At 41.8% G+C, this 23,914-nt stretch overlaps 1 protein-coding gene across 1 annotated transcript in view; it reads left to right on the plus strand.

Moving 5' to 3' along the window:
- Positions 1-23,914, plus strand: part of LOC123377276 (multiple epidermal growth factor-like domains protein 6) — a 269,454-nt gene that overhangs the window by 212,663 nt on the left and 32,877 nt on the right. Inside the window, exons 14-23 of the mRNA XM_045029959.1 lie at positions 108-239; positions 4,503-4,631; positions 5,084-5,212; positions 7,048-7,182; positions 8,663-8,797; positions 9,786-9,911; positions 11,569-11,700; positions 13,059-13,187; positions 15,359-15,490; positions 17,527-17,655. Coding sequence (XP_044885894.1) covers positions 108-239; positions 4,503-4,631; positions 5,084-5,212; positions 7,048-7,182; positions 8,663-8,797; positions 9,786-9,911; positions 11,569-11,700; positions 13,059-13,187; positions 15,359-15,490; positions 17,527-17,655 — 1,308 coding nt within the window. The remainder of the gene's footprint in view (positions 1-107; positions 240-4,502; positions 4,632-5,083; positions 5,213-7,047; positions 7,183-8,662; positions 8,798-9,785; positions 9,912-11,568; positions 11,701-13,058; positions 13,188-15,358; positions 15,491-17,526; positions 17,656-23,914) is intronic.

The raw sequence follows: 23,914 nt of genomic DNA on the forward strand, positions 1-23,914 counted from the left end.
TCCTTCTTTACACTGTGTGTTTGGAATGATAGTAAACAAGTTAAAGCTTATTAGTCGAAGGATCATGTTCCTGTGCTCACTGAGCCTTCTGTACTTTTCCATTTCAGTTTGCCTGGATAACACCTTTGGCAATGATTGTAGCCTGAGCTGTGATGACTGTATAAATGGAGGCAAATGTAACAGTGAAAACAGTGGCTGCATCTGTTCACCTGGGTGGACTGGACTTATATGTAATGAAAGTAAGTACTGTATGTTTGGAGAACATCCTACAGTTAATGGGTCTTTGCCCTAAGGCACTGGCCTGGAAAATCCATAAGAAGCAGACACAGACTGCTCTTTGCTTTTGAGATGAAACGCTGTTTAAGGAATAGAACTGCCTCATTGAAAGATCGCATTTGCAACATTTAATTACAGGTGAGGCAGATACAGCAGCATCTTACCCTGATAGGCCCCCATGTCCTATGTGGCACATTAAGCCTAAAATATAAAAGAGGGACCCTGAATTATGCATCAGGAAACTAAGAATTATGAAGTATTGCCACACCTAGTCCAGTAAAGTGCAATCAGTACAACAGCCCTTATTGGTCTTCGAGTAATTGCATATGTCCATTACAGCAAGCATTGTGCACTTGAATCTATTTCCCTATGTTAAGTTCTCCTCACACCTTCTATGGGCTATCTTAATTATCACTTCAAAAAGTTTTTTTTTCCTCCTGCTAACGATAGCTCATCTCAATTGATTAGACTCTGCCTGTTGGTATGCATACTTCCACCTTTTCATGTTCTCTGTATGTATAAATATCCCCTGTCTGTGTGTTCCATTCTATGTATCCGAAGAAGTGAGCTGCAGCTCACGAAAGCTCATGCTAAAATAAATTTGTTAGTCTTTAAGGTGCCACAAGTACTCCTGTTCTTTTTGCAGTACCAGAGAGTTTTCCTTAGTAGTGCCCATAGGTATCCATAGGCCTGCACCTCGGTGCTCCTCATGCTCCAGGATCAGGGTACAAAGGGCAGAACCCCCCTGCCCAACCTTCAGATTCTTCTTACAATCCATGGTCTGTGGTTAAAGCACTCTGTCAGTTCTTCCTCTGGGAATGTGCAGTCAGTATTTTTTGCTCGTTAGTGGTACTCATTTTTGTGTCTTCAAGCCTTTCTTTCTTTCTTTCTTTTTTCTTTCTTTTATAGCGCTCTAACTTGCTGGCTCGGGGTGAAAAATCACCTGCCTGAGCACAGCAAGTCTGAGTGCTTTAAAGTGCTAGTGTGGACAGGCTCTGAGCACTGGGAGCTAATCCCCTTGTGGAGGTGGATTACCAGGAGTGCTGGGAGAGCTCTCTCTCTCAGCACTCGCGCACAACCACACTCGCACTTCAAAGCGCTGCCGCGGGAGCATTCCCACAACAGCGCTTTGAAGTTTCCAGTGTAGCCATGCCCTTAGTCAAAACACTCTTGGAAGAGACATAAGTGCTCAGAGCCCTCTCAGGCTCCCAAGCCAAACAAGGGGATGGCTTCCACATAGTCAAGGTCCTTGGTTCAGGATTCTTTGACCTCACAGGCTTGCCACTCTGGTACCGAAGGGAGAGAACTTCCTGGTACCACTCCCTACTGGATCGATCAGGGCAGAGCCATTGATTCTGGTTGCCAAGCCAGACATGTTGAGGCTGCCTGCTTCCTCAGAGTAGGTGCTGGAGCCATCACCCATGACCACAACTGGGAAAAGACCTATCTCAGTACCAACCAGCCCAGAGGCGTACACAGCTGAGGAATATCTCCTGTACTGTACCAGCTCCATCATTGGCCCTACTGGGTTCCATGGGGGATGCCTATGAGTCTAGGTCATTATCTTTGCTATATTACACAAACTGGTCCCTGAGAAGTGAAGCCCCTTTGCTTGGTTCCAGCAATAAGCTGGAAGTCTGTATTCATGTCCTACACAAAACAAATGAGGGGGCAACCCGTAACAGCCCAACAGCTGTCCAAGTGGATTGCTAACTGCATCGTCATGTGTTACAGTGCCAAGGGTGTTACCCCTCTGGAAAAGTTGTCTGCACATTCAGCTCACTGAACATCCATGGCATTTGTGAGTAATATCCCAGTTGTGGGCATTTGCAGAATGGCAACGTGGTCCACAGTCTACACCTTTGCTAGATATTACGCAATTATTACTGCATCAAGGGAAGATGCTAATGTAGGGAAAGCAGTTCTGCAGTCCCTCTTCTGATGAAACTCCTAGCACCGCTTCCATTGAAACTTCTTGAGAGTCACTTAGTGTAATGGACCTATGCAATCACTCAAAGAAGAGAGAATGGTTAATTGCCTTTCATAACTCTTGTTCACCACGATATGTTGCATATGTCCATTATGTGACTCACCCTCCTTCCATGACACATCAGAGCCTTTAATCTAAGGGTCCAGTACAAAGGATCTGAAGGGTGAGCAGGGTGCATCTGCCCTTTATACCCTCAGCTCACAGCACTAGGGCACAGACAGGGCTGCCCAGTATGGCCACCCCTACCATTTTTTCTACAGCTAGCGGAAACTCTCCAGCACCAGTGCACAAGGCATGCACACCCCTGGTGTAATGAACATATATAACAAATCTTGAAGAACAACATTTATGAAAGGTGAGTAACCATTGTTTATGTGTTTGTTTTTATATCAAGTCCCATTCATTGTATACAATGTCCCCAAAATAATAATGTGCTGCAGTGGGTCTATGCTGTAGTCCATTGCTCTCTTGGCTCTATTTCAAAGGTCTCTCTTGGCAGAGAGTACTGCTGTTTCGGTTGATGCAGAAAGTAAATATGGTTTGTCCAGGTGTCTCTTTATGGTAGCCCAGACAAGCTACCCTGGTCTTCTATTGTGTTGGTGGACTTGTGACTATTTTTATGAATTTTCTTGTTTATTTACCATACTATATGGGAGTTGTTTTTCAGTAGCAGAGTTTTTAATGCTCAGAATTCTCTATCTGAATCTGGTTGATAAGCCAGTGCCCTTTATATGGAAGTGATGTTACAAGAGATTCTCTTTTTTTCTTGTCTCTGCCTCCTGGTAAAAGAACTTTCATGCTCTGTCAGGGTAGGTGCATAGGGATGAGGAGAAACCAAATGGACAGGTAGAATGCTCATTTCTTGATGTACCCTACATATTTTCTTTATCTATGTAAAGCCAGCCAGCGCTTGTGCTTTCATCAATGGAATTTTCACATTGTGGTGGTTCTTATGGACCCATAATGGTGTCATGGAGAAAGAAAAGGTGACAGCAAGTTTAGTGGAAGAGAGAAAAATTTGCAATCCTAATGACAGTGGGGCAGGTTCCTAGGATTGATCAGCTGCAAGTTTGATTACCATGGACTGGGGTGCAGTGATGGAATGAGAACAAAGAAGATTAAACTGTGATAGTTTCTAGTTTTGCTGTGCATCATAGCTAGAGTTCGTAAGCCACTGTGGTGTCTTTTGGCTCTCAAATTGGGATGTTTTACCTATATTCATAATGTAATAAAGTTGCTCAGGCATAAACTGTAAACTGTCTGAGGCAGGACCCATGCTCTCTGCTGCACTTTACAAATAATAATATATTCATTCTATACTTACAAAGGATTTTCATGTCTTTAATCCAATGGAATTTTTTTCTATCTTTAAAAATAATACAGAATTGTGGAACTGGGTTATTGGCCAAATCCTCATCCCACTGAAGGCAGTGTTGGTAATGGTAATGTGCCCTGTATGGATCAATGGAAAATGCAGGATCTGGCCCTCTATGAATACCTCCTTTTTTCCCTCCCTTTCTCTTTTTTAAACCAGCATAGATCACAGTTTTTAGGGAAGCTAAATCAGGGCAAATCAGGAGCTAAATTTCCATAATAATGAATGAAAGAAAACTGGATGAAAATTAATGCTGAATCTCGGGTTTCCTAATGCGTGTTGATAAAATGTCAATTAAGTTAGTTACTGAAGATAATCCCAGCAACTGTATTTACCCAACTCAAACTGAAAATAACGGAGCTCTGCTCTTCTACCAAAATTGTTTTTTGCTAGAACAATCACAGCTTTACCAAATGGAGTTGGCTGCTGTATGTATTATCGACCTTTGAACAATATAAAATGTCTCTGGAACATCAGCGAATCTAACTTATTTAGCTAATGGCAGCAAAATGGAAGTAGTTATCTATGTCTTTTAAATAATTTCCTCCACATTTTCAAAACTTTTGAGCCTGGTAACTCTCATTTATAGTCAGTGGGAGTTAAACCCCATGCATGGCTTTTATTTTCCCCATCAGATATCTGAGTCTTGTTACTTCGGCTGCCATTTTTCAATAACCTCCATGGAGACGGATATTATTGTATATGGAAACGAGAGTGACATGGCATCATTTGTGGGTTGCTTGACCAAAGCGGTTCTTTAATTGCTCGGTGTCATTCTGGTGACTGAAGCATTATTTCACTTTGCTTCTAATGCGGTGAAGAGATTATGTACCCCATTCATCTCCTCTGCTTTCTTTGCAGCTTGCTCCCCTGGGACTTATGGGAAAGATTGTAATAGCATTTGTAAGTGTCAGAATGGAGGCTCATGCGACCATGTAACAGGACAATGTCACTGCCCACCGGGAATTAATGGACAGATTTGTGAGGATGGTATGATTTCTGTTGTTTAATTATGTATAACTGCTGCCTGGGAGTCTTGTGATTTGCCATTATTCTTATTTTTATTTATTTGTACTATGGTAGATCTTAAGGGTTACAAGTGAGATAGGTCCCCATTGCTCTAGGGAAAAACTTGCTATCTAAATAATAGGACAGGCAAAGGGTGGGAGAGAGAAGATGATATCTCCATTTTAAGGATGGCAAACTGAGGCACAAAGAAATTAAGTGACTCGTCCAAAGTCAAAGAGGAAGACTGTGGCAGAGCCAGGTATCGGACCCAGATCTCCCAAATGCCAATCCAGTATCTTAACCAGAAGACCATCTTTTTTCCTCAATATATTTGCTGTAGAAAGTATGCCAAGAGAAGCTGGTGTGGTATTTTATAGCAAAAGCTTGGTACCGTATTGCCCATCAATTGCTGTGTTTATTTGTGCACCCACTAGGCTGTCCAAAAGGATTCTTTGGGAAGAACTGTACCAAGAAATGTAACTGTGCCAACAATGGCTATTGCCATAGACTCTATGGAGCCTGTCTGTGTGACCCAGGGTTATATGGTCGCTTCTGCCATCTAAGTAAGTCTCAATGATTTTTCTAAACTATTTATTTAAAACATGCAGGGCGCATTAGGAGTAAAAAGTCTCTCAACACATTTCTACAAGGATGTAATTCAACAGGTTATTTAAAAATGTGTAGCCCAATGTGCTTAAGTTTGGCTCGTGCTTAAGTGCCTTGCTAATTCAGGGCATATAACAGCAGATAATGTTTAACAAGCCCAGGGAAGTGTTGTGTAATTTTCACTGATCTTTACACTTAGAGCTGGGACCAGATTATAGGTAAAGGCTAGGGCTAGATTTAGTGCTGGAGCAAGTATGTGGTTAGGTTTGGGTTCAGGCTGGCTCAAATAATGGGTTAGAGTTAGTATTCCTGGGCTACTGTTAGCTTTGGACCAGGTCATGGTTAAGGTTAAGGTTAGGGCTAGATTGTGGGGCTTGACTCAGGTTGGAGCTGGGATTGGGATTGGTGGATGGCCCAAGGCTAGGGATAGGGCAGGTACCAGGTCATGTACGAAGCTGAGTTAGGGTTAGTGCCATCTGGTGACTAGGTTTAGGGTTGGGGCTGGCCGGTGGCCCCTGGGCAGGGTTAGTATCAAGGTCAAGGTTATCTGGAAGGCCAGAGTTAGGGTTGGGCCCTGGGTCAGGGCTGGCTGGTGGGCTAGGGCTGGGGTTTGTCTGGAGCTGGAACTAGAGATGGTAGAAAACCAAAAAATATTTCTTGAGAACTTTCAATATTTCAGAACTATTTTCATCTATTGGTATTTAAAACAGAACCATTTTTTACATTTCAAATGTTTTGTGATTTTTTTATTTATTTTCAAAATAAGAATTGTACTAAAATAAAGGGTTTTCTTTTTTTGAAACTGCTTTTTTTATCTTACCTCATCACTACGTTGACCAAACAAAACTGGCTCTTCAACCCCCAAAAAAACAAACTCCCGAAGAACAAAGACCAGTGACTGACCACAGGGAAATAAGAGGGGCACAGTGACTGAGCACTGGAAGGAGAAGAGAGGCAGAGTAACCAACAGTCAAAAACAATAAAGGTGAAAGGTACAATGACCAACAGCTGAACTCAGAAAAGAAAGTAAGTTCCAGTGGCTGAGACCTGAACAAACACAAAATAATTAAGACTTAACAACTGAACATAAAAAAAGAGTAGAGAAATACAGAGATGGAACACACGTGTAGAAGAAAGAGAACGCTAATGATAACAGAACAGATGTGAAAAGAAAAGAAAGAGAAGATGAACAATTACTGAATGTGAAGAAGACCAATGTCTGATGAAGTGGGTATTCACCCACGAAAGCTTATGCTCCGATACGTCTGTTAGTCTGTAAGATGTCACAGGACTCTTTGTTGCTTTTTACAGATCCAGACTAACACGGCTACCCCTCTGATACTGTGAAAATAAAGACTGCCAAGTGAGAGAATGAAAAATGAAAAACAAGCAGGCTATTTTTGTCATGTAAAGTTTCTGTGGTTTTTTTAAAATAGAAAAATGGGGGGAAATTACCAGTACTTTTTCATTAAAACTTTAATTTTTGACCCAAAATCAGTTTTGTTCAAAAGATTGCAACTAGCTCTACTTTTGAACATTTCTGATTATTACATTCACTTCACATTGCCCAAAATAAAACGAATTAGTTAATACAAGAATTATGTAAACTGTATTTTACATACACACATGCTCGTGTACACACCTGAGCGCTTGTGAATGTTTATATTTGCGCAGAAGTACAGTGAACGTTTTGTTTTACATCAATAGCACTCTCTGCAGATCTGTGTGTAGACATTCTAAAAGAAGTCATGTGTAATTGCAAAATTAACAATTCCATTTCATCTGGTTGCAGCTTGTCCCAAATGGGCCTTTGGAGCTGGCTGTTCAGACGAATGTCAGTGTGTCAAGGAGAACACTCTGGCATGCAATGCCAGAAATGGTACTTGCACCTGCAAACTAGGTTATCAAGGGAACAAGTGCCAGAAAGGTATAATCTACCACTGATCCTTTTCTTTCTGGAAAGTCCTGTTTCTCTTTATTACATCTCATTGCTCCTCTCACATGCAGTCTTGCATTGCACCAAACTCTAATGTAGTCTGCCAGTTGTTTCTCTGTATTTTTCCTACTGCAGAGCCAGGTGGACATTTGGCTTCACTGAGGTTGCAGGAGTATAAATGAGGGTAGAAACTGCCCAGCTGTTTTAACCTGAGCAACTGGCACTTGGGATGGAAACCTGACATAATTGAAGATAATAGGAGTTTTGCTATTGACTTCAATAGGGTCAAGATTTTACCCCAGGGATTTTTTTACACAGACAGTGATTTTAGAGCCCCAAGCTGTATTTTGAGGCAGCCAAACTTTTTGTGAATGATTGTGGCAGTGTGCTACTAGATCAGTTTTGCAGCTTTTTAATTTCTCCCTTTGTACTTTTTGTGGATAGTGCAAAGGAAATTGTATTCTACAATCACATCTGAGTGTCTTCATAATCATCTGTGGACAGTTAATGCAGTAATGCAATAAAGATACTTGCTTCACATTCCCCCTTGAATTCTTATGCTATAGTATTTTGATGGGGTTGGGGGTGGGTGGGGAATAATAATAGTGATAATTATTAAATATCCTTAGTCCTCTTGCCTAAGGATCTAATCAAAACATGCCCATTCTTTCACCTCTGAACTCTGTACAAAGGCACCCAAGCAGAAGAGTATATGAAGGCAAGCGTTTTCGGGTATCAGAAGTAATAACATCAAGAGAATAAGTAGACTGAATTATACAGGCACTTTCAGCAGCTGTTTCTCATGAATTCAAGCAATTTGTGTGCTTTGTTCTCTGGTATCAGCTAGGTCTGTTGTTGTTGTTGTTGTTACTATAATTATTTGTTTTTAATGTAGAAATTCTGGAGGCCCCAATCATGGATTAGAGACCCATTGTATAGGCACTACACAGTGAGACAGAATGTAGTGGAAAGTGTACTCTGAGGGTCAAATTCTCCTCTCAAACCACGTGCAACTCTACTGAACTGCTGCACTGGTTAAGTGACAGGAAATTAGAACTGTATTCTGCCCTTGATTGTATGCACAAAACTCCCACTGATGTCAGTAAGTGATGCATGGGAGTATCACAGAGCAGAAATTGTCCCTTTGACTCTTTTGTTCTGTTCTACTGTTATGAAAACCCTCTGCTGTGCTAATCTTAGGCTGACATTGAAATCTGTATTTAAACATGTCCTTATCCAGTATGTGACTGTGTATTTTGGATGGTGTTTGGAGGGCATCCCATGTGTTTAATGTAAATGTTTAAATTTATGCAATAGTGAATACAGCTAGATTATCAATTATATTTTCTTTTAAAGTTTGCATTTCTATGTCAAATGTCTTTTCTGCCAAATTATCTAGCGACTCTTGTTTCAATTTTCTCAGTGACTCCTTTGTTCTAACATACGTTCTTTGTGCACTCGCATTTTTCAGAGTGTACGCCTGGCTTTTATGGAGCTGGCTGTAATCTGAAGTGCAACTGTCCTGCTGATGCTTTATGTGACCAGGAGACTGGAGACTGCAAGCATCCATGCCCACCGGGTTTCCATGGAGAAAGGTGCCATTTATGTAGGTACCTGGATGCATATTTCAAAGGGAGGTTAAAAGTGGATTGAGAAATTCAGCCCTGGGAAACCCAAGTTTAAATACCAAAAATCTAGGTATTATGCTAAATTGTTAATGACACAAGTAGGCATGCCAATTGTAGCCATTGAAGCCAATTGTAGTTGTGTATACTGATGCCAGTGGTAAATTTGACCTCTGGTGTATGATGGTGGTGATGGGCTCAGATACTAGGGCATCTAGGCAGCATAATCGACCATCAGACCTGGAGAGAGCCACTTTCCGACTTTCTACACTGGGAGGGAATGTTAGCTCTGTGGCAGATTATGGGTATAGGAAAGAGCACAGAGCTTGGAGAAGTGAAGTGAAGATTCTATTCCTCCTTTCATTTGAAATTCAATAAGTGCTGAATATATTGCATCCGCTAAAGCCTACAGACTCCCACTGGTATGAGAAATGAGTGGAAAATATAAATAAATAATGTAGCAGCTCATTTTAATCCCTGAACAAGAGGCTGGTTCTCTGTCCAATGGCATTCTTCCAGAGATGGACAATTGGAAGGAAGTGCAGGATCATCCTGCCTGCCACCTAAAATGAGGATAAAAGATTGAGGGTCATTAAGAATACTTATTATGGCTCCAAGTAACTTAATATTTCCTTTTAAAGCTTCAGGCCTAGATTTTCCAGAGTTTTATTGCACAGTTAATTAAAGATCACAAATCACTGAGACACTGGCACTAAAATAGATCACTCTATAGCAGTGCTACCTAGATTAAAATTGCTGTTGGTGATGCTTTCTAACATTTCAGAATGTTTTGTTATGATAACCACAGTTAGGGTGACAGGACAGCAAGTGTAAAAAATCGGGACAGGGGGGTGGAGGGTAATAGGAGCCTATATAAGAAAAAAAACCCAAAATCGGGACTGTCCCTATAAAATCGGGACATCTGGTCACCCTAACCACAGTCCACATCCTCTGGCTTCTTTTGAACAGCCTGTAGCCCAGGGAAGTTTGGTGTGAACTGCAGGCAGAGCTGTGGCTGTGCAGGAGGCCTGTGCGACTCAAAGACGGGGCAGTGCATGTGCCCTGCTGGCAGAACTGGTGCTGCGTGTGATCAAGGTATGCTTGATGCTTGGATAGATCATTGTGCAGCGAACCCCAAACCTTATCCTTTGCGGAGTTGGAATGGGGAGACTGGGAAGAAGTTAAGTAATTCTAGTGTCCATAAAAACTGGAATAAAGATGGGCAAGCTCATGTATCCACGTGGACTTCATCCAGACTCCATGGAATTCACTCCAAAGCGGTAGGAGTTAGTTCGGTCACCCTACCCATTCATTCCATTATCTCTGCTAAGACTACCAATAGAGGTGCCAGTTGTCATGGTGATTTGTGTAAGGGGCAGGGCTGGTGCTAGATAGGGCCGTTGTTCTAGACTCAAGCTGTCAGCAGGTCTGTGCTGCTGTGTACGCAGTGCCTCCTGCCTGGTTCATGTCTGCTGCTCCTGCAGCTGCTGAGGGAGCAGCAGGGAACAAGTGCAGAGCTCAGAGACAATATGGAAAGAGGGCCTGAGTATCCCCCTTAGCCATCCAGAAACCAGTAAGGGAAAGGGGGGAAGGAACAGGTGAGGGAGTAATAGCATAGGGAAGAAGGGGAAATAACTTCAGTGGTGGGTGGAAGGGCGAAACAAGGCATAGGGATGGGGAAGGGACAAGAACATGAAGCTGCTGCCGCTGGCAACAGTCATAGAAAACCCTGCTTCCACTTCTTACTTCAGGCCTTGGCTGTTGCCCTCGTGATGAGGACATCTATCCACTCGACTGAGACCGCTGAATTGCTGCCTCATAAATCAAAAAATATGGCCTTATGGCTAACAAAAGGATAAGGAGCTGAGAAATCTGGGTTCTGCTCCCATCCCAGTCATCGACTACCTTGTGTGCCTCCAGTTCCACCTCATAAAATGGGGATAATGATATATCTCACAGAGGTGCTGGGCATTAATATTGATAAAGCGCTTTGATATCCTCAGATGGAAAGCAGTATGGTAGTGCAGAGAACTGCTGTTATAACTGATTCTTTCACACACATTCCCACTTCTCATTTTCTGATGGACTTCCCCAGACCAATAATACCTGTAATTCTGAGATGTGTGTACCCCTGCTTGGATTCCTGATGCTTCACAAACGTTCACTGAAGGAGAAGGTCAGAGGTCAGTGGAGTGTCATTCCTATCCATCGAGAAGAGAAAATTGGAAATTAGAAATCAGCCCAAACCAAATCCCACACATGAACACCCATCTCTTTTCCTCAAGCTCGGATCCCTACCTAGCTCCTTCCTTTCTGACTCTGGCCCCATTGCTGCTGGAAATGTAGAGTGTGGTTCTATAGTCTGTGGCTGTTTTCCCCTCCCACCCCCAAAAATCTGTCTTCTAATTGAGGTTCTCCTTTTCCTCTTCTGTGCAGTGCAACCCACTCTTCAGATACATCCAAACCAATCAGAACATTATTGTATTGCAAACCACACAGAAATATAGGCCTTTTGTGATGGAAGTTGGAAGTGAGCCTCTGTGTCTCTCAGATGTTTTCTCAAAGAGCTGCAATACAATATTGTGTTGATTTCTTTGGGGGGTTTGTTACGGAAGAGCTGTCGATCCATAGAGATAATTCTCTTTCCAACTCAGCTTTATTTATTTTTTAAATTCCCTTCGGTAACAGCTGAAATCTGCAACTGTCTTGAGATAACAAATGGTTCAGTGCTCTTCTTTCTTGTTTCTTATAGATTGCCCTGATGGTCTGTGGGGAGTAGACTGTCAGTTCTTCTGCGAGACCTGTGAAAATGGAGGGAAGTGTAACAAAGAGACTGGAATCTGTGACTGCCCTCTGGGGTACACTGGGAAATCCTGTTACCTACGTAAGTCATCAAACTGCACTGGTCAATAAAAAGAAAGTCAACAGAGAAATCAGTCTGAGCATTGATTTTTTTACCTTCTGTCTATTTTATAAGATATTTGCTGTATTAGGATATGCTAATCAAAGTTTCAAATGCATTACAAATTGACCAGGATGGATTTATGGTGTTTGCCAGACACAGAGAGATTAGAGAGGAATCCAAGTGATGAACTAAACAGCTGCACCAAATAATCATGGAACCATCAGACCTACTGTATGGCAATATTCTAGGCAGAGAGAAAGTGCTCAGTACCTGACCGCACTAAAAGTAAAATAGGCTAATTTCCAATGGGAGTTGGGTATCTAGCTTCCTTATGGTCTTTTGAAAATCTCAGCCATAAGGTAACACAGCCTTTGACTTCTGGTCACCAATTCAAATGTAGTTTATGTTGGTCTTGAAGGAAAGTCATTCCCACCTGGTGGCCGTTTGGTGGTCTCACTCTAAGCCCTGATGGATAGGTGGCCACATCACAAAACTGCTACCATATGGCATCAATAGGCACATTTGGCATTTAGTTGGCTCCCTCAGTTGCGAGATCATGGGCAAAATAGGATACAATCTACCCCAAAATGATTCAGTCCAGATCTGAATTTGAGCAGTTTGGCCGGATAGTATGGGAGACGTTGTAGCAGTGCTGCCTATGATGTACTGATTCTGTGACTAAACAGAGGACTTCAATTGCAACTGAAACACTTAAAGAGGGAGTGGGGGATTATAGCGTCCCCCTGTATTCTTCCACTGGGAGTTGAGTTTGCCCCTCCAGCCCTACAGAAGAATGTGGGGATTGACCCCTCCTTATATCCTGCATGGATCTTGGGGATCTACCAGAGGTAAGGGCTGCCACCAAACAACAGGCACCTTTGGGCCCACTCCAGCTCCACGTCCCCCTCTTAGGGAGAGCATTGTCCCAACTCCTACTATTAAATATGTCATTCAACTTTGGCCATGAATATCACTGACGTTCATAATTCAGGGTTTGGGCTTGTGCACTCCCCATTTCAGCAGGAGGGTCCCTTTCCATATTTCCATTAACTAACTGATTTGTTGGACATGCTATGAAGTTTATGAAGCAACTCCACTAAGTCAGTTGAGTGACTCCCAATGTACAGGATTAGGCTTTATTAGGCTCTGCTCTCTGAGTATATAAACTGCTGATATTTCACTCATTTTTGTTTTTATTTTCTGTTTTCGGTTAATACCTGATTCAGAAGGCAGAAGGAGGGCAGAACAAGTGAAGTTGTTGCTGTCTCATTTGAAATGGCAGCCCATGCTTGAGTTAATATCTAGGTGAAAAATACCATCTGTCTGTTTGTTTTCAGCCTGCCCAAATGGTTACTATGGGCAAAACTGCCTCTTGCAGTGCAGCTGTAATAGCAATGCTCAGTGTCACCATGTTACCGGAGAGTGCACATGTTCTTCTGGCTGGAGTGGCCATGACTGCAAACGTCGTAAGTCAGAAATGTATCCTCTGTACTCAATATGTGCCGTCTTTCATAAACTTCAATGGAAACCAAGGGAACCAAAGCTCTGTTTGTTCTTAGACTTGTTCTCAGACTATTAAACTTTTTTAATATATTTTTTGCTAATCTTATTGCTTCTGAAATTGTGTATTTATAGGTTTATACAGCCTGGGTGGTGATAATCCGTAATTATCTATGTTCATAGTATTGAAATAGATGACTGATGAAGCACAAAGTGTTCATATAAGCACCTATTTTAACACTATGCATCAATTTTCTGAACACCGTCTGTGCCATCAGCATTTTGACTGACAGCCAGTTTTGTTTTTCATTTTCAATACAGCTTAGTTTTAAGATTAATTCCCAATCTTTCACTTTGTCTGGAGGGAAGACTTATCTCAACAAGTGAGCAGCACAGATGGTTTTGTGGCGTAATGTCACTCCCTAACTTGTGAATATAAATGCTGTGTGAAATTCTGCTCTCTCTTACAACACAGTACAATAATAATACCTAGCTCTTATATAGAGCTTTTCAACAGTAGATCTCAAAGTGCTTCCCAATCTTTAATGTATTTATCCACACAACTCCCTGGTGAGTTAGGAAAAAGTGCTATTATTCTTATTTTAAGGATGGGGAACTGAGGCATAAATTGTTAAACTATTTAGGCATTGCTGTGCTCAGCGTAGCAATGCCTAACTGATTTAGGAGGCTACATATCATTTTCAAAAGGGATTTAGACACTTGGGAATCTAAACCCCATTGACTGTCGCACATGCCCAGCTGCAGTAACACACTATTCATTTTTTTTATCATCATCAACATCGTTGTAAAATGGAATAGATTTTGTTTCTGGGCTGGTAAACTATCATGCTGATTCGACAAGGATGATTTTAGAACCACAGCAGTTCTGATAATGCACAGATTGTGGCAAGTCTCCATTACTTCCGCTTGTGCTAAATATTTTCCAATGAAACTGAAACTTTGTGGCAAATTTTTGCCATTGATTTTGCAGTCATTTTGCTTCTGGTTTTGATAAATTCCACCCCGTCTCTTAAAGCAATGGGTGATTTTTCTCTGCTGAAAATATTGGCAAAATTGAGAGTGGGGTTTGTGAAGGAACTTTCAACCTTTCCCAGGAACCCAGGGAAAACTCAAAGTATTATGTTTCCTGTTGAAACATAATACATATGTTTCCGGCAAATTGAAATGTGTCCTCCCTTTTTGGGTCAGTACGCAACAGAGTGGTCAAAAAAAGGAAAATACATTTCGCATCGAATTTCAAAAGAAATGAAACTTTTTCATCTAATTCAAAATGTTCCATGAAAATTTTCATTTTTTTGGACTGAAAACTTCAAACTTTCAGAAATCTGTTTCATTTTGGAGTGGGAAAAACTTTCTTTAAAAAAGTCTCTCCTTTTTCCAGAGGAAAGTAAAAAAGAAAGTGCAAAGGGTGTCTTTTTCCCCAATTAAATGTATTTTTTTTCTAAAAAATGAAAAATTTCTACCAAAGTGAGAACTTCTCTCTGCACAAAAATGAATAAGCCTTATGCAAAGTAACAGTGGCCAAAGTTACAAACTCGAGTGTCTAGAATTAGTCACCTAAGTCTACATTTAAGCATTCAAATCAGTGTCCTGATTTTCAGAAATGCTGAGTAAATGCATCACCCATTGACTTCATTTGAAATTCACAGATTCATAGATTTTTAAGGCCAAAAGGGACTATTGGATCATCTAGGCTAATCTCCTGTATAACACAGGCCATAGGATTTCATCTAATTACATTTGTATTCAGCCCCAAAACTTATTTGACTAAAGCATTTCTTCCAGAAAAGCATTCAGTCCTGATCTGAAGAGTTCAAAAGATGGAGAATCCACCACTTCCCTTGGTAGTGTGTTCCAATTTGTAATCACCTTCTCTGTATGCTTTATTTCTAATTTGAAATATGGCTGGCTTTTAACTTCCAGTCATTGATTCTTGACTATGCACTTCGATGGACCTACGCCTGTTTACCCAGCAGAGGATCTGGCCCTAAGCATCTGGGTTTGAGAATGTTGGCCATTGTACCTATTTTCAAAATCTCCCATCCAAATATAACGCTGCCTGCTACCTCAAGCGTGCAGTTCAGTCTCGTGCAAATCTTGTTGTGTTGCTTTGCAGCTTGTGATGCTGGCTATTGGGGAGAGCGCTGCGAAAGCTTGTGTGTCTGCAATAACAGCGATGGTAGCTGTGACCCAGTCACTGGGATTTGTTTCTGTGAAGCAGGATACTCTGGGAAACACTGTGAGCAGAGTAAGTGCAAAAGCATCAAAGTGGGGAATTCGCGGTGATCAAGGTCAAAAATTGTTTTTCCTTTTGTTTATTTTTAGGAAGGCATCCGCGTTGGAGGTCTCCATAGACAGGAGAATGCACATTTTTCAGGAGGCTCAGATTTCAGCAGTGCTAGACAGGTTAATTAATCATTTGGATTCCAGGAGAGTTATTTTCAGAATAGTTTTGAATTGAACAGCTACTTTGGAAATTACACTTCATGTTAGGCTGATTAAATTGCATATATCTGCATCTTTGCTCCCTTGTATAAAATTTTAAGGTTTTTGCCCTTTCTTCCTAAACTCCTTTAGAGCTCAGGCGGATAGACATGGTTTACAGGTCCATAATGGACACAAACATAGATATGCTGATATCCTCCCTGCATTATAGCCCATATCCTGATACTAATCTCTTTCCCAAAATACACTTCAGGCAATACCAGCTGTATATACATCATACAATGTGAACTACTGTAAGGGGCAAGATTCTCTAAAGCATGAGATTTGAACACCCCATCTTGCCATCCCTAACTACAAATGCCATAATAGGTCCTAAAATTATTCAGCTTCAAGGTCCAGCTGCCATATTTTACTCTTGACACTAGTTTTGTGGGAAGTATTTATGTATTCACAATGTAATTCATGATGGGAGAAAGGAATAAAACAAAAGAGAGAGAGAAACGCCAGGAGGAAGGCAGATTAAAAAGGGGAGGAGAATGAAATATTGTATATGATGTTGGGCATGCCCATTTGCCTCCTTGTCAAGATACTTGCATACCACAGTGATAGGGGCCTTAGATATTCCTAACCTAACTAGTTATTTATTGTACTTCTAGTTACAGATTCAGCTTTGAAAGCCCAAAGGTGCCACATCATGTTGTTTCTTGGGCTCCGTGATATTTTCCAGACTGCCTAAAAATGACTTTGTTAATACAAATGTTGAAATCCTTCCCTTTTAAAAGGATCTGGCAGATTTCTACATAACTCATTTCAAAATAAGTTAGCAGGACCTATAAACTGCTAGAGAAATCCTGCATTATTGTGTCTAGGCTAAGCTATCACTACCATTCAGCTCTGTCTAAAGTGTGTCTAATGTAAATTAGCCAACTGGCCCTATTTTAATCAATTTTTCTATAGCCCTGGAGGATATTATTTACAGGCTGAAGTGGTGTTTTTTCCTTGAGATAGTGAGTGAGATACCAGTCTCTCCTTTAAACTCCCGACAATTACTGCTATGAAAATCTAAGTCTCTAATCCATCTCCCAGATGTAATGTTTTGGCTTGAATTTTTCCAAGCAGAGCCTGTAAGTAGGGCATGCAGCTTTCAGTCTGGAGCTTTCTGGAGGAGGTCACCGTGTTTAACATTCTCGCTCACTCACATAGGTTCTACTGTGGAATCTGGATTGCAGAAAAAGATGTTGGTTGGGGGGGGAGGAAGTGGGTTTTAAGAGTAACATTAGGAATTCTGCATGGCTTACCCCCATCCCAGCAGGTGAGCTCTCATGCGATTTGGGCAAATAAGTGTGTCTAAACCAGTGTAGGGTGACCAGATGTCCCGATTTTATAGGGACAGTCCCAATTTTTGGGTCTTTTTCTTGTATAGGCTCCTATTACCCCCCACCCCCTGTCCCAATTTTTCACATTTGCTGTCTGGTCACCCTAAACCAGCGTGTGGTACACATCAAATCAGAAACTAGGAATTTGGGAGTTGCAATTTTTGCAACTTTACACTTTGTTGTTTTCCTGTCTAGTATACAGAACTGACTGCATCCCTCAGATCTCCCTTTCCCCTTAAAATATACCTTGATATAAAGCAACATAAGCTTCCTGCAGAAGCCAACATCTCAAAGAGAACACCTAATGTTAACTGTTTTCAGGGTATAGAGACAAACGCTGGTCGTCCACTTGTGAACAGAAAAGGTTCAAAAGTACTTTAGAATCGCAAACTGATCGTCGATGGTACTACAGGGATCTAGGCCAGATTCAGCTCAACATACAGCTTTTATTCTTTCTGTCCAGGCTGCCCTAAGGGAACCTTTGGCCCAAATTGCAAGTACAGCTGTCAGTGCCAGCATGGAGCTGCCTGTGATCATGTGAGTGGAGCCTGTACTTGTGCGGCAGGCTGGACAGGAACTTTTTGTGAAAAAGGTACATTCTCCCCCTGCCCTTTCCTTTCTAAGCAAATGTTTCTCACAGATCAGTGTAGCGCTGGTTTTATAATCAGCAGGACCTGACATTAAGTTTGTGACTTGATGGGACTCCTTATCTGCTTAAAATTAGATATGTGCTTAAGAACCTTGTTGAATTGGAGCCTTTCTGAAGAAAGTCTTTCTGCTTTAACACAGAGAAAAACGTTGCCCCACTTTTGAATTCTTTCATTGTCCCCATGGCATTTATAAAACTATCTTAGAATAAAACATCTCCCCCAATAAGCTGCTTAAGGAGATACATGCTTCTAACGTTAAAGTCTACCACTGCATCTGTTATCACCTAGTAACTTGCTAACATGCAATAACAATTATTTTGGATTGGATTTCGTACATATATTATAGTTGATCTGTTGCACATTCTTGTGATGTTGTTTTCGCGCCATAAGCTATGCAGAGAATAAAAAAAAAAGATATATTGGCTGGGATACAGTAAAAATAATGTGTAAGTCATCTGTCATTTTGCAGAAATATCTGAATTTGTTTTGTTGCCTATTTTACAGACAATGATCATTTAACCAAATCTTGGCTGTTTTGTTTCACATGCAAAATGATCAGTTAGTTTAGGTAGATAGAAATGTATGTGTTAGAATGAGACAGATTAATCCCTCATGCATCTATTGCCCTCTAGTGGAAATGAAAGCACTTTGCAATTTATGTGCTATAAGAATATTCAACAGATTACAAATCGTGGAAATTGCACATATTATTTCCTTTTTGATTCTGTCCAGGAAGTGTTAAAAGAAATGAAACAGTTTAAGTTCTGATGGAGAAACTTGTGAGATAATTTGTGAACATTGTGCAAGGCTCTTTTTTAAAATAACTGATCCATGCCTTATTTTTATTACTCAGTTCTTTTTTCTGTCTTAAACAAAGAATTTGCTGACTCCATAAAAGAGAAATAAATCCTAAGACTTATGCATGAAAAATTAAAAACCATAAAATGGAAAAATGGCCTTTTTTCCCAACAGCCTTTTTCTTATAGCTCTCCATAAGATCTTATAGCACCAGCTGGGCAGTCGGAACAATACAATACTCCACTGATTAGAGCAAGGTGATTTTTTTTCAGCAAATAGTAAAGTTGCTAAAAAAAATACATTTCCAGGTTCCTGAAACTATTCATAAATTTGGATCAAACTCGGCAAATAGTTTGAGCAAAAAAATGGAGGAAAACATATGGAGGAAATGTTGAAGTTTCATTTCAGTGTTTTCAAAATGAACTGTTTTGGCATTTCATTTTCAAACATTGATTCAAAGAGGCATTCAAAATGTTTTGTTCAACAAAACATTTGTTTGGGGGGAGGGAGAGCTCAATGGTTTCACCTTTGGCCTGCTAAACCCAGAGTTGTGAGTTCAATGCTTGTGGGGGCCATTTAGGGATCTGGAGCAAAGCCTGTCTGGGGATTGGTCCTGCTTTGAGCAGGGGGTTGGACTAGATGACCTCCTGAGGACCCTTCCAACCCTGATATTCTATGAACCTGAATGAATATGTTTTGTCTTTTCATTTTGGTGAGGGGGGAAAAATGGGGGGGGGGAGATCAGGTTTGGTTAGAAACTAATCAAATTTACCTTATTTTATTTTTTGGTTTGGCTATCTATAAAACAACAACAATTATTCACTCACTTCCACCACTGATACAATCCACGGCAGATATATGGCTTCATGCAAAAGGACTTGAGGGAAGTAGAAGTGCTTGAGACCTTTATAACTAGACTCCATGAAGCATAAGACAATATTCTGCAAGGAACAAATCTACGCTAGCAAGAAGAATGGATTAAATGAACCACTTTTCCTTCTGCTTATCTTTCTCTGCTATATGAATTGTGAGACAAGTTAATCAGTCCTGAGATAATTTGGTTGTTCTTCCTAGAGTATGTCTAAAAACAAAAATTCTGAACTTGTCAACTAAAATGAAATCAAAATAAAACACAATATATTTTGTTATATACATTATTTCTGGGACTGGAGAGGTAGGATAAAAGGACTGGGACAAGCAGTTGGGGTGGGGAAGAGACCGTTCAGGGATAGATTGGGTGGGACAGGCAGAGGAGATCAAACTTGAGGGGGAATGCTCCAAAGAGTCAGTGCCTACTAGCGAACACTTCCCACGAGAGCCTGGAATGGAGCTCAAGATTCCTGAGTGTCTCCAATCCTCAACTGTCGGCAAATGTCTGTGAAACCCACTGGCAAAATGTGTGTCTCGCCCCCTCTTGCGATGGTGGTCCACACAGAGTGTGACTCTTCTTGGGGTGCCCAGAACTGGGACTCATCTTGCTACCCTCCTGCCTCAGCAAGAGAAAGACTTGCTTGTGTTTAACGGTGTATCAGCTCCCTGACACCACCAGTCTATTAATCACCCAAACAATCATGGATCAGTGTTCACGTCAGTACCCAGCCCAGGCTATGGAAGCGAATGATGCAACCAGCAGACCAAATTTGGTGATGTGTCCTGGTCACGTGCCACCCGCGCATATGCTAAAAAGCAAAGGGCTCTGCCAGGCCTCGCTGTCCCTTGCAGGTAACAGTTGGTGCACTGCAGCCCCTCTGAAAGTGTCCTCCTGTAGTATCCAGCCCCTTTCATTGGACACTCACAGAAATTACCAGATTTGCTGTCCCCAAAAGAACAATGTACACGCAGCTTGACTGGTACAACTCAGGATCAGGTCCTTTATAACTTCACAGCAGAGAGATATAGTGAAAACAATCAACTTTAACAGGCTAAACTTTTGTCTAAAGTAGCTTGTCACGCCTAAAGCAATCTCCCAGCAATTCCAACCAACAAAACAGGGATCCTCCTGTCATAAATGGAAAAGGCGCTGTCCTTTTTGCTTCCTCGGTGAGGGATAAAAGGGGTGTTCTTTTGCTTTCTTCTTATACCCTAAAATCCACTGTTTTGAACCTAGAGAAAGGATGACACCCCCCCCACCCTTTCCCAGTGCTTTATTCCCCAGTGCACTGGCTTACCATCCTCATGTTGATGTAGTATGCAAATAGACTTCCATTGTGCTGGTTTACAATGCTTATTCTTCATGTAAATCAAGGCAGACAGGTGAATCTACGTCCTTTTGTCTGGCAAAATCTATTTGCCAACTCTGTCTGGGACAGAGAGTCAAAAACTTATTTTCAGTAGTTGGGGAAGGTAGACTCATAGACTTTAAGGTCAGAAGGGACCATTATGATCATCTAGTCTGACCTCCTGCACAATGCAGGCCACAGAATCTCACCCATCCGCTTCAATAACAAACCCCTAACCTATGTCTGAGTTATTGAAGTCCTCAAATTGTGGTTTGAAGACCTCAAGCTGCAGAGAATCCTCCAGCAAGTGACTTGTGCCCCATGTTGCAGAGGAAGGCGAAAAACCTCCAGGGCCTCTGCCAATCTGCCCTGGAGGAAAATTCCTTCCCAACCCCAAATATGGCGATCAGTTAAACCCTGAGCATGTGGGCAAGACTCACCAGCCAGACACCCAGGAAAGAATTCTCTGTAGTAACTCAGATCCCACCCCATCTAACATCCCATCACAGACCACTGGGCATATTTACCTGCTGATAATCAAAGATCAATTGCCAAATTAATTGCCAAAATTAGGCTATCCCATCATACCATCCCCTCCATAAACTTATCAAGCTTAGTCTTAAAGCCAGATATGTCTTTTGCCCCCACTACTCCCCTTGGAAGGCTGTTCCAGAACTTCACTCCTCTAATGGTTAGAAACCTTCGTCTAATTTCAAGTCTAAACTTCCTAGTGTCCAGTTTATATCCATTTGTTCTTGTGTCCACATTGGTACTAAGCTTAAATAATTCCTCTCCCTCCCTAATATTTATCCCTCTGATATAATTATAAAGAGCAATCATATCCCCCCTCACCCTACTTTTGGTTAGGCTAAACAAGCCAAGCTCTTTGAGTCTCCTTTCATAAGACAGGTTTTCCATTCCTCGGATCATCCTAGTAGCCCGTCTCTGAACCTGTTCCAGTTTGAATTTATCCTTCTTAAACATGGGAGACCAGAACTGCACACAGTATTCCAGATGCGGTCTCACAGTGCCTTGTATAACGGTACTAACACCTCCTTATCTTTGCTGGAAATACCTCGCCTGATGCATCCTAAAACTGCATTAGGTTTTTTAATGGCCATATCACATTGGCAGCTCATAGTCATCCTGTGATCAACCAATACTCCGAGGTATTTCTCTCTTGTACGCTGAGTCTTACACACTACTGGAACTTAATTAACAATAATATGCAGTATACAGTGATTCAGTTAAGAGTTGAAACCACATGCAGTAATTTCTACTTTGCAGCTTGATATCGGCTCGCCCACCAATGAGAATAAACAGAGGGCTGATTAATACTTCTTGACTGTTTGACACCAATATATGTTCTATTTCCCCATTTATCTGAGACAGCACATGTTTGGAAGGTACAATAAGTCTCAAAGCATCCATGCGACCTTGAAGAAGCTACTGGTTGGACTGACTGAAGAAGAGAATTGCCATTCCACTTGGAGTAAATGAGCCAGTTGCATGAAATCATATGTTCAGAAAACTAAGCTGCCACTGTCAAGTCAAAGTGAGCTTCCCAGAGATTCCAAATCAGATTTTGCACTGTGCTACCACTACTACCTTTTGCCACCAGAGGACTTACATTCACTTTCTATTTTAGTCCACTGATATCTACAGATATTGCACTGGATTTCATTGTATTATAGGCAGGGTAAGTAGCAACACTCTTTTAAAAGACCCCATTTTCAGATGCAGCAGCAGTGGAAGGATTAGATTGAGCCATAAAGCCTGATGGTGAGAAATGGAAGGACTGGCAGGTGGAGAAATAGGAAGTGGGGAGCAGAGCCTGGGAAACTGGGACTGACGGGGCAAGGAGACTGCAATGAGAAGGCCAGCAGGGTGTTGGGGTCTGGGACTGGTGAGGCAAGAAACAGGAACCAGGAGCCAGGGGTACATGGGTGGGAGGTGGTGGGGAAGAGACAGGACTGGGGCAGGGACAGAAAGGATCGGGCTTGGAGGAGAATGGGGGGAAAAGGTCTGTGTCCACTAGAGAACGCACCCCTCCAGAACCTGGAATGGAACACAAGATTCTAGAGGCTCAACATTCCTCTGTTGCCATCTTTGAAACCCACTGGCAAAGTGTGTCGCATCTCCCTCCCTTCCTCATCTCCCTCCAGACAAAGGATAACAACCTCTTATTGCTGTCAGTTACTCAGTTAGCTCTTATAGCAGAAGTCTATGCTGTAGATCTAAAGGTTCCAACCATGTTGATGATCTATTCAGTTGTTAGTATCATTCCATATGGTGGAATTTCTGTGGGGGGATTTGTTTGTGCATTGGGTCGTTTCTTCTTTAAAAAAAAAAAGTAGAAAATTGTACACACAAAACTTATCTCATTTTACCAATTGTGAACTGGGGCACAGAGATTAAGGTAAAAAGTGTCCACCAATTTTGGGTGCTCAGTTGAGATGTTTATATAGAATGATACTGTTATAGGGGTGCTGTCAAATTTGATTCATCAATGTTTGTTAAGCACTCAGAAATTTTATTGATTGGCATCATAGCAAAACTCATGAGAAAATTAATAATTCTGCATTCAGAGCACAATTTAAGTGGTGTGCAGTAAGTAAGGCCTACTGCCACACATTGAGCAATGTGGCTAAAACAAAATATTGCATAGCTGCTCATTCAGTGTCCATCCAGGCAACCTTAATTCTATCACTTCCTAACTTTTTAGAATTTGACTATGCAACCTTAGCATTCTTTTAGCATAGTATTTTGCACATAATATGGATAGAGAAACCTCTCGACCACTGAGACAATCGTTGATAGTTTATTCTCCCTATGTCAAGTGTTCCTTATTGGTGCATACATAGCCTGAATCATCAGGTCTACTCAGGGCCGCCCAGAGGGGGGGGCAAAGGGGGCAATTTGCCCCGGGCCCCGGGCTCCGCAGGGGCCCCCAAGAGAAGAGCGGAGGCTCCCGCCTCTGCCCCTCTCCTGGAGCCTCAGCGCATCAAGCGCCGAGTCTCCGGCCGAGCCCCTGAGCCCCGCCCCGATCCGAGCCGCGTGGGGAGGGGGCGGGGCTGGGAGCTCCAGGCTGAGCTCAGCTGCCTCCGCTCGGCGTGGAGCTCACAGCCCCGCCCCCTCACCACGCGGCTCTGAGCGGGACGGAGCTCAGGCCCCGCCGGAGACG

This window comes from Mauremys mutica, chromosome 9 (assembly GCF_020497125.1).
Source record: "Mauremys mutica isolate MM-2020 ecotype Southern chromosome 9, ASM2049712v1, whole genome shotgun sequence".
Classification (NCBI taxonomy): Eukaryota; Metazoa; Chordata; order Testudines; family Geoemydidae; genus Mauremys; species Mauremys mutica.